At 61.0% G+C, this 9877-nt stretch overlaps 1 protein-coding gene across 2 annotated transcripts; it reads left to right on the forward strand.

Annotated features, from left to right (window-relative positions):
* The first annotated feature begins 1078 nt into the window (after positions 1–1078).
* SRSF5 (serine and arginine rich splicing factor 5) lies at positions 1079–5461 on the forward strand. Of its 2 annotated transcripts, XM_061997562.1 has the most exons (8): positions 1079–1172; positions 1733–1878; positions 2395–2465; positions 2653–2748; positions 3124–3193; positions 4657–4730; positions 4924–5034; positions 5115–5461. In XM_061997562.1, the coding sequence occupies exons 2-8, from the start codon at positions 1753–1755 to the stop codon at positions 5368–5370; spliced, it is 804 nt and encodes a 267-aa protein (XP_061853546.1). In that variant the 5' UTR covers positions 1079–1172; positions 1733–1752; the 3' UTR covers positions 5371–5461. The 2 variants fall into 2 exon arrangements, with proteins under 2 accessions (XP_061853546.1, XP_061853547.1); XM_061997563.1 differs by lacking the exons at positions 4657–4730; positions 4924–5034; positions 5115–5461 and adding an exon at positions 3477–3753.
* Positions 5462–9877: the final 4416 nt, after the last annotated feature.

Below are 9877 nucleotides of genomic sequence, written 5' to 3' on the forward strand. Positions count from 1 at the left end.
CAGCGTGCTGTCGGGGGAGATGCCGGGACAAGGGCCAGGCTGTGCTGGGGTGATGATCGCTGTGGCTGTGTGCAGCCAGCTGACCCAGCAGGGCACAAAGCTGGGCGGCACAGGCACAGAGCCGCTGCGTGAGGAAACCCACGGGGGTGTGTTCAGCCTCCCCCTGCGGGAGAACGGCCCCGGGCACAGCCTCCCCCTGCCCCCTGCATGGAGAATAGCCCCGGGTAGAGCCTCCCCCTGCCCCCTGCATGGAGAACGGCCCCGGGCACAGCCTCCCCCTGCCCCCTGCGGGAGAACGGCCCCGGGTAGAGCCTCCCCCTGCTCCCTGCATGGAGAACGGCCCCGGGCACAGCCTCCCCCTGCCCCCTGCGGGAGAACGGCCCCGGGCAGAGCCGTTGCCTTTACTGCCGTCCTCTGCAGCCGAGCTTCGGTGGCCTGAGCAGCGCAGCTCTGTGCCGCGTCCCTGCGCCCCCGAGCTGCCGCAGCAGCTGCCCCTCCGCTTGCAGCGCCCGTGGCAGCGCAGAGGGCACGCGTGCCCCGTCCAGCCCGTGCTAGCGGCGGGCAGCGCGGCGGTTCGGAGCCTGCTTCGCTCCCGTTCGGACACGGGCGCCTTTACCCCGCCCCGCTCCTTCTCAGCGGCAGCGAAGCGCGGCTGGTTTGCGCTTTTATCGCCTGCCCAAGGTGTCTCCAGCGGCGGGCCCGGGCCGTGCAGCCCCGCTCGTCCCGCAGCGGCAGCGTGAGCGCCGGGACGGCCGCGGCCATTCCCCGCCGCGCACGGAGGGGGGGGCAGGGAGATGAGGGGCGTCCGGCCCCGCCGTCTCCCCCGCGCACGGGGCCGGCGGACGGGGCTGCAGTGCCCGCGGGCAGCGGCGCTGCGCGGGGCGGGGAGCGGCCGCCGCAGCCGGTTTGTCGCAGCGGAGCCGCCATAGACCCCCGGGCCCCCCCCATCCTGCCCTGACCCAGATTCTGCGGCGAGGGGCGTGGCCGGCGCCTCCGCCAATGGGCGCGCGGCGCCGACGTCACGTGGGGCGCGGGCGAGGCGCGGCGCCGCCTCCCTTTGGCAGCGCAGCGCGGGCGCGGCGCCGCAGTCCGGAGCTGACCGGCGCGCGGGGAGCACCGCACCGCACCGCACCGCGCCGCACGCAGCCGCCCGCCCCGCCGCCGCTCCGCAGGTTTGTGACGCGCCCCGGGCCGCCCCCGCACACCGCGCTGCCGGGGAGCCGCGGGCCGCGCCGGGATCCGCCCGCCCGCCCGCTCCGCGGCGCCCTGACGCCGCCGTTGCGGCCGCTGGGTGCGGCCCGCGCCGCCATTTTGAGTGGGAGCGATGGCGTAGGCGCTTCTCCCCGGGCCTGGCGGCGGCAGCACGCATGCGCCGGCGCGGGGGGGGGCGCTCGGCCCGCGGTGGGCGGGGACGCGGCGCAGCGCCGCGCTCCCATTGGTGCGGCGGAAGGCGGAGTCCACATGGCTCGTTCCTATTGGTCCGGAGCGGGGGCGGAGGCGGGGCGGGGGGGGCCTGAGGGGCCGGGGCGCTGAGTCATGGGGCGGGACGGGATGGGAGGAGCTGAGGGGACGGGATTGGGGAGGGCTGAGGGGCCGGGATGGGAGGAGCTGAGGGGCTGGGCGAAGGGGCTGAGGGCTGAAGGGACTGGTCAGGGGGTGCTGAGGGGCCGGGATCGGAGTCACGGGGTGGGAGGACAAGGGCTTGAGGAGAAGGACGCCGTGTCACCCGCAGCGAGCTCCTCGCCCACAGCCATGAGTGGCTGCCGCGTCTTCATCGGGAGGCTGAACCCAGCCGCCAGGGAGAAGGACGTGGAGAGGTTCTTCAAGGGATACGGCCGCATCCGGGACATCGACCTGAAGAGGGGGTTTGGGTTTGTGGTGAGTTGGGGTGTGTCCGGGTGGGTGTGGGGTGGTGGTGAGGATGCTTCTGGCAGGGGCTCCTCAGAGCTCATCCAGCCCAAGCCCTTGCTAAAGCAGGTTCACACGGATCAGGTCACACCAGGGGGGGTTGGAAACCTCCCAAGAAGGAGCCTCCACACTCCCCCTGGGCAGCCTGGGCCAGGGCTCCCTCACCCTCACGGTGAAGAACTGTTTCCTTGTGTTCAAGTGGAACATGCTGTGGTGCAGTGCCCATTACCCTCAGTCCTCTCACTGAATACAGAACAAACATCACCCTGTCCGCTTGACATCCACTCCTTAGGTACCTCTAATTGCTGATGAGGTGCTTCCTCTCAGCCTTCTGTTCCCCGGGTCCCACAGCCTTTCAGTCTCACGCACATCTGGTGTGCAGGGATGTCCTCAGCTCAGAGTGCAGCAGGGCTAACGAGCGTTTGATAATCTCTCAGTGACGTGACTTTTTCTGTGTATTTCTCTCCTGCTGCGGTGGCTCTGCAGGAGTTTGAGGACCCAAGGGATGCAGACGATGCTGTCTATGAGCTGGATGGAAAAGAGCTGTGCAGCGAGAGGTGAGGTGTCCTGTGTCATCCTACAGAAGCTCGAGTGTCTAAGACACCGCCCTGACTTGTGCTGCGTTACCAGCACTGAGGATTTCATGTGGGGTGTTTATTTCCCCCCGGTGACTGTAGCTGTGAAGGAACCTGTGAGAGGAAAAAGGCAATAATGTATGTGTCTTCTCTTTTTCTCTCCCTGCAGGGTCACAATTGAGCACGCAAGAGCACGCTCGAGGGGCAGAGGCAGAGGGAGGTACTCTGACCGCTTTAGCAGCCGCCGTCCACGCAGTGACAGGAGGTAGGTGTGGCTTCCAGCTGATGCAGGGTCAAACAGGGCACTGTGGGCTCGCTCAGTCCAAGACCTGGAGCTGGGACGAGCCAGTGTAAGGTGTTACTGGCCTTTCCAGCCAGTCAGATGCGACAGTGGGGTAGTGAGGACTACAAAACATAGCAGATCACGCTCAGAATCACAGGGTGGGGGGCGTTGGAAGGGATCTTCAGAGCTCATCCAGTCCAGCTCCCTGCCAGAGCGTGTCCACTTAGGTTAGGAACGTGTCCAGGGGAGTTGGGAACCTCCCGAGAAGGAGCCTCCACCCCCTCCCTGGGCAGCCTGGGCCAGGGCTCCCTCCCCTCAGCAGGGAAACAGTTTCACTCTGGCCTTGCCTCCCGGCAGAAACGCCCCCCCTGTGAGGACAGAAAACCGCCTCATAGTGGAGAACCTGTCTTCCCGAGTCAGCTGGCAGGTTGGTTGAAACTCTATTTAACTCTTTTTTGTTCTTTTTGGCTTGGTGTAGTGGGTGTGTAAATGTAACTCTTTGGTAAACAGTAATTGGTTAAAGCTAACTGTAAGTGGTTGAACCGCTTTGGGTGATTAACGTTAACGTAACTGTAAGGGCTTGAGATGCAAAGTAGCTAATTTAACTGGATGATACTGTTAACTGTCAATGTTTGAGGATGATATATTTATTTATTTTCCTTGTTCTGTTAAATCCATTTTAACCACATATTAAACCCTTTATTTGCCAGCCTATCTGTGTCGTTGGCCTCATGACGAGGAGTGCCCGTGGGTTATCCTAATCGTTCTGTCTTGGTCACTCTTGGTTGGGCCTGGTTGACTTGGCAGTCAGCTCCTCCAGTGTCACTCGGGGGCCACCTCTAGATCTGTGTTTGCCGGTCTAGACGTAACCGATGCACTCCTTAAAGTGCCACATGTCAGCGATCCCAGAGCCTTAACGAGAGCTGAGGCCTAAGTTGAGAGCTGTTCCTCCTGTCCGAATAAAGAAAGAGGTTCCCGGTCGAAAAAGAGGTTGAAAAGATACGAAGTTAGGTGGTCGTTGGAGTGAATCCTGATGGCAGTAAAGTGCTCCCTCGGTACCCACGGAGCGTAGCCCATGTCCCGGAGCCCTGCCAGGGGCCAGGGCGGCGCGGTTGGCGGCTCCCAGCGGCTGGGTAGCGCTCGGCGCGTGGGTGGCGAAGAGCCAGTCGGGCAGTGGGCCGTGACGCTACGCCGGGCGCTTAAAGCAGGTTGCTGCTTGGCTAGCCTAGGGAAAGGTTAATGAAGGTAAAGTAAACTATATTTCTAATGACGTACGGGGGCACACAGTGACGGGTCTGGTGTGAAGGGGAAATGCTCTCTCTGCCTCTGAGACTTGTAAACGCAGACTCCTCTAGTGCTCAGCGTGCGGGTGCTGCGGCACGCTCAGTCCAGCAGAGATGCAAATGTGCTGCTTTGCCCTTCTCCTTCTCTCTCTGCTTCTCTCCTCCTCCTCTCCTCTCCTTCTCCCCTCCTCTCTGCTCTCTCCTGCTCCCTTGCTCTTGCTTCTTTTCTTTCTCTCCCTCTCTTCATCCTTCTTCTCTTTCTCTCTCTCTCCATCTCCTTCTCTCCCTCTTTCTCCTCCTCCCCCTCTCTTCCTCTTAGTTAATCTGTATAATAATCTCCATAGACTAATACTTTCCTCAGCATTAAGGCATTTGACCAGCATTTTGCTTAAAGCAACATGCTTTGTTTCCATTAATTCCCCCTGGTAGAGATAACTGAGTTCCGATAGAAGCCAGGTGTGGCACCTGCCCCCTTAGTCGTTTCTCTAACATCTTCTCTTGCAGTAGCCCTAGGTTGCTCTTGTTTGGGTTTGGTTTGTGGTGGCTGCTTTGGTGTAGAGAGGCGTGCGTGGCGCTTCTCTGCGTAACGTGCCTGATCTTGCGTTAGGATCTCAAAGACTTCATGAGACAAGCTGGGGAAGTAACGTTTGCAGACGCACACAGGCCTAAGTTAAACGAAGGGTAAGGCTCTGCCGTCCGTGGGGGCAGGGGCAGGGGGTGGGGGCTCAGCGGAGCGTTCCGGGTTCGGGGCTGAGCTGCGGGTGGCTGTGCGGGGCGCTGGGAGCCTTGGGCACCTGCGGGTGTTTGCACAGGGCGCGTGTGCCCGGCGTTGGCGGCCCTCCGGCGCGTGACCCGTCTGTGCTTCCCTCCGCAGGGTGGTTGAGTTCGCCTCTTACAGTGATTTAAAGAATGCTATTGACAAGCTTTCTGGTAAAGAAATTAACGGGAGGAAAATCAAGCTAATTGAAGGCAGCAAAAGGCACAGGTAGGGAGGGAGCAGCTGGGGAGCGGGGCGGCGCTGGGCCCCCGCGCCCGGCGCTCACCCCTCGCCCCGTGCCCCCGCAGTCGGTCCAGGAGCAGGTCCCGGTCCCGGAGCAGGAGCTCCTCGCGCTCCCGCAGCCGCTCCCGCTCCCGCAGCCGCAAGTCCTACAGCAGGTCCCGGAGCGGGAGCCGCAGCAAGTCGCGCTCGCTCAGCAGATCCCCGGCGCCAGACAAGAGCCAGAAACGGGCCTCGTCCAGCAGATCCAAATCCCCGTCCTCGCTGGATCGGCACAGGTCCAGGTCCAGGTCCAGGTCCAGATCTGTTGACAGTGGCAACTGAACTGTTAAGTCAGACTTGCCCCGGGGGCCGTTTTTTAAGCCATACTTGCTAAAGCGTGTGGTAAGTATGTGACTGTGCGGGGAGGGCTGGGGCTGGGGGAGGGAGGGAGGGAGGGGGGACACGGGCAGCTTTGTAGATGTGGACCGTGGTGGGAAGGGTCACTGGCCTCATTGTATTAAATGTTTTTGATAACCCTTTTCTTGCTGACGTTCTTTGGTGACTGTCTCAAGTGCACAGCTGGTGTATATAGGCAGAGCTCTTTATAAACACCTTAAACCCGGGCTTGGCTTTGTACTCCAGGAAGAGTAGAGGAACACTCTGACCCCCCCGTGGCGTGTTCAGCTGTGGCTCAGAGCAAACCCCGTAGCTGTAGGCTTCTCGGAACTCTCCATGTGCTGTACATAAAGCTTCCTTGCAGAGGGGTGTTGTTTGTGCTCGGGGCCGTGGTTGCAGCCGTAGGTCAGGCAGCAGGTCACCTGCTGCTCCCCACTCCTAATGAAAGGTTTGTTTCGGAAGCTTTTTGTTGGCTGTGACTTGCACTGCAGTAAGCAACTGCCCGTTTCACTGCCCTGTGCCGATGGTGCTGGTACTGGTACAGCACCCTGAGTCTTGACAAGGGTTCCAATGGCTCAAATAAAATACGAGAGAAACACAGCTCTGGGTCTGGAGTGTCCTTGGTGCTCGGGGAGGGTTGGGCATGTGGCACTGAGCAGTGGGGCTGCTGTGGGCGTGGGGAGGGCGTCATCACCTTTGGATCCACCACCCTCTGCTGGGGTGAGAACCCTGAGACCTGTGGCCTCTGCTGGAGTCAGTCTGAAGGGCTGGAAGGGAGCTGCAAAGCTCACCCAGTGCAACCCCCCTGCCAGAGCAGCAGCACCTAGAGCAGGGCACACAGGGACTCATCCAGCTGGGTTGGAATGTCTCCAGAGAAGGAGCCTCCACAGCCCATCTGGGCAGCCCCTGCCAGTGCTCCCTCACCTCAGCAGGGAAGGAATTCTGCCTTGTGTTGCTGTGGGACCTCCTGTGTTCCAGCTGGGAAGGAAGGAAGGAAGGTGAGACCTGTGATAACTGTGATCTGCAACGGCAGCTGTGATGAGAATGGCAGTGACTCAGCAGAAGGAGGCCCAGGAGGTGCTCAGGGCTGCTGGGAAGCAGCGTGGAGTGCACAGGGAGGCTGTGGTTGGGTGTTTCACTGCTGGGGGATGTGTGTGTGTGTGAGCACAGGAGCGTGTGGAGGCTGGGGTTGGTGTTTCACTGCTGGGGGATGTGTGAGTGTGTGTGTGTGAGCACAGGAGCGTGTGGAGGCTGGGGTTGGTGTTTCACTGCTGGGGGGGTGTGTGTGAGCACAGGGGGGTGTGGAGGCTTCAGTGAGCTCAGCCGCTGCTCCGTGCCTGCCGCAGCTCGGGCAGGGTCAGGGCTCTCGCTCTCTCCAGGCTGCTTCCAGAAAATCCCCCTTGGCAAAGCCTTGTCCCCTGGTTGCAGAATATAAAGGGACAGTTGTTGCACAGCAGTTGTGTTACAGTGCCAGGGAAGGGGTTTTTAACCAGGGGCTTTGCTGCAGCATGACCCAACTGCAGTCCCTTTGCTGAAGGGCTGTGCCATGCTGCAGTGCAGTGCCCGTGGCTCCTGGGTGGGCAGCTCAGCAGCCCCAGCCTCTCCAGCCCCAGTCAGACCCATTCTCCCTCTTCTTGCTCTCTCTTTGCTTGGGAACTTTCTTTTCCAGGCTGGAAAATCACCGACAACGGCTGGAGCCCAGCACAGGCATCTCCCACCCTGCCTGGAGCAGCTCGGGACAGAGCCGTGCCCGCAGCTCCCAGCCTTGCCCCTGGCTTCTGCTACCCCTGTGGGCAGCACAGCACCATGCCTGGGGACAGGGGCCCTTACTGGTGCCCAGGCCTCAGAGAGGATTGCCCAGCCTCACTGCCGGGGCCCTGGCAAACAAAGGCAGAGGAGATGGTTTCGCAAGGCTTGGTTTTCCCTTGGGCACCTGCAGGAGTTCCAGGCACGAGCCAGGGCTGCCCAAGCAGCTCACAGGGACGGGGAGAAAAGGAGCAGAGCCCACAGCAATTCCTTCTCTCTTTCTGTGCCTTCAGGTGTGTTTTCCCTGCAGGTCACCCAGCATTCCCTTGCTTTCACTGGGTTTGCCTTTCAGCTGGATGCTGAGCTTTGTCAGGAGGTGTGAGAAGGGCCAAGTGGGACGATGAAGCAGTTACAGAGCATCCCTGCTTCAGCAGGGCCCTGGCAGAGCTGAGTGCAGCACAGGGGTTCCTATCACCCTCACCCCTTGTCTTTACAGGGCCAGAGAAGAGTGTTTCAGCTGCCCCAACCATTGTTTGCTCTTCCAGCATTCCTGCGGGTCCCCAGGAGCTGAGCAGGAGCCACCACGGCACTGAGGGAAGCAATGAATTAGGGTCGTCGTTTCACCCTGATTCCTGCTGGGACACTCACTTGGTTTTACAGGGCACTGGAGCTGGGGGGCTGTGTTCAGCTGTGCCCAAAGAGGCACATCTGGGCCCTAAAGCATCTGCTCCCTGCCCTGGGACCTGCAGCTGGGATTGCTGAGGAGCAGGGCTGGAGGAAGAAGGGCTGGAGAAGGACTGGATGAGGGAGCAGGGCTGGATGAAGGAGCAGGGCTGGAGGAAGGAGCAGGTCTGGATGAGGGAGCAGGGTTGGAGGAGCAGGGCTGGAGGAGGAGCAGGCTCCTGTGCTGGGAGGCAGTAGGGCCTGGGTGGTGCACGGGCATGCTGCTGGTAGCCTGGAATGGGCTGCTGAGCTGATGGCTGTGTCGTCTGCCTCAGTTCAGAGGAGGCTTTGTCCTGACAGAGCCTCCTGTTCAGCGGGAGAGCCCCTCGTTCCACCCCCAGCCAAAACGTGCCTTTTCCTCTGGCTGCTCCCTGGGCTCAGCTCCGAAGAGCCACGTTTCCAGACGTTCTTCCAACAGTCTCTCTCTTCCCTCTCCGCACAGCTCAAACGTGCTGCAGCCTCCTGCTGAAGGGCTTCCTCCGAAGCAGAGCAGCTTGAGCAAGGTCCTGCGCAGCTGCTGCCGCCTGGGGCACTGGCTGTGTGTGCAGAGCCTCGCTGCTCCCGGGGTGAGACCCAAACAGCTCCTCAGCGGGGGTGCTGCCGCTCAGAGACACGGTGTAACGCAACGAGCAGCACCAGACGCTCCCTCCACCCCGAGGAAACGCTTTAAAAAGCAAAGGTTGCAAGGGGCTGTGTGTGCTGGGTCCTGCTCCCGGCGCCTGATGCATCCCCCCGGCCTCCTGCACGTGTTGCTGGTGCGTGTGTTGCTGGTGCGTGTGTTGCTGGTGCGTGTGTTGTGTTGCTGATTGCTGGGCTGCTGCAGCCCTCACAGCCTGGAGCTGCCCTGATGGCTGGGGCACAGCTGGCTCCCAGTTCCTGGTGTTTTTGTGGCCAGCCCCAGTGCTCAGGCCTGTCCTGGCCCCGGGCTGATGCTGAGCCAGGGCTTTTGTCTGGCTTTGTTAGTGGGACACAGTTACTAGCAACGTGTTTTTACTTCCATTTGCTCTTTGCAGCAGCGACCAAAGGAATCCCTCATCTCCCAGGAGGATGCTCCAGCCAGTGTGATGGGAAGTGCAGTCAATGGGGCCAGTGCAAAAGGGAATATCCCACCCTCTCACAGGCAGCAGCCCATGATGAGGCTGTTGCAAGCCAGAGCCTCTGGGGAGCCAGGACAGCGACTCCATGCTCAGATCAGCCTTTAATCGTGGAGGGTGACTGAGCTCTTTACAGACTGAACCACTTCTCACAGTCTGTCTGCCCCATAACACACACATCCCTGTAAGGACATATGGCAGCTCCCTCAGCACCTGCAGAGGTGAGGAGAGTGAGTCGGGTGGCAACCACCTCCCCTTCCTGAGCAGCCTTGGGTCGAGCTACAGATGGAACCTCAGGTCTGGGCTTGACCTTGGGTAACGCTTCCCAGCCCTCCCTGTGCTGTGAGCCCCAAGCACATGCTCTTGGCAGGGCTTTGCTGCTCTGGTGTCCTCAGCCTGGGAGAGCAGCCTCACTTTTAGCCTGTTCTCAGGGGCAAAGTGCCACTGCAGACTGCTCTTCAGGCTGGCAAACCCAGCGCTCGAGCAACGGGGGGGTTGTTAAAGCAGCAAAGCAGCTGCTGGAAGTGCTGCTGTGTGGTGAAGAAGGGAAACCATGTTCTCCTGGAGTGAAACCAGTCAGAAAGGTCCCCGGGGCGTGCCTGGAGGCTTTGTGACCCCACGGGAGCACTCTGCCGTGGCTGGGGTGGGAATGCTCTGCTTCAGCTTGTTGAACCGACATGAGACGCTTCTCTCTGAGCCTGCTGAACGTGAAAAGCAGGCAGCACCCCTCCTTGGGTTTGGGTCCCATCCTGTGCTCCCTGGGAGCTCTGCCCAGCTCCCTGAGAGCTTGGGCAAGGTCCCCCCTGCTCTCAGTGAGTGCAGCTCGGCCACGAGCCCCATGCAGAGGAGAGGAAGGGAAGGACAGAGGCCTTTTGGGGACAGTTTTTGCC

Source organism: Colius striatus, chromosome 6, assembly GCF_028858725.1.
Source record: "Colius striatus isolate bColStr4 chromosome 6, bColStr4.1.hap1, whole genome shotgun sequence".
NCBI classification, from domain to species: Eukaryota; Metazoa; Chordata; class Aves; order Coliiformes; family Coliidae; genus Colius; species Colius striatus.

Bases quoted from the DNA above. Each gene is read 5' to 3' on its own strand.
- SRSF5 (XM_061997562.1), top strand. From the start codon at position 1,753: ATGAGTGGCTGCCGCGTCTTCATCGGGAGGCTGAACCCAGCCGCCAGG. The intron at 2,749-3,123 runs GTAGGTGTGGCT...GCCTCCCGGCAG, and splicing joins CGTCCACGCAGTGACAGGAG to AAACGCCCCCCCTGTGAGGA. The intron at 3,194-4,656 runs GTTGGTTGAAAC...ATCTTGCGTTAG, and splicing joins CTTCCCGAGTCAGCTGGCAG to GATCTCAAAGACTTCATGAG.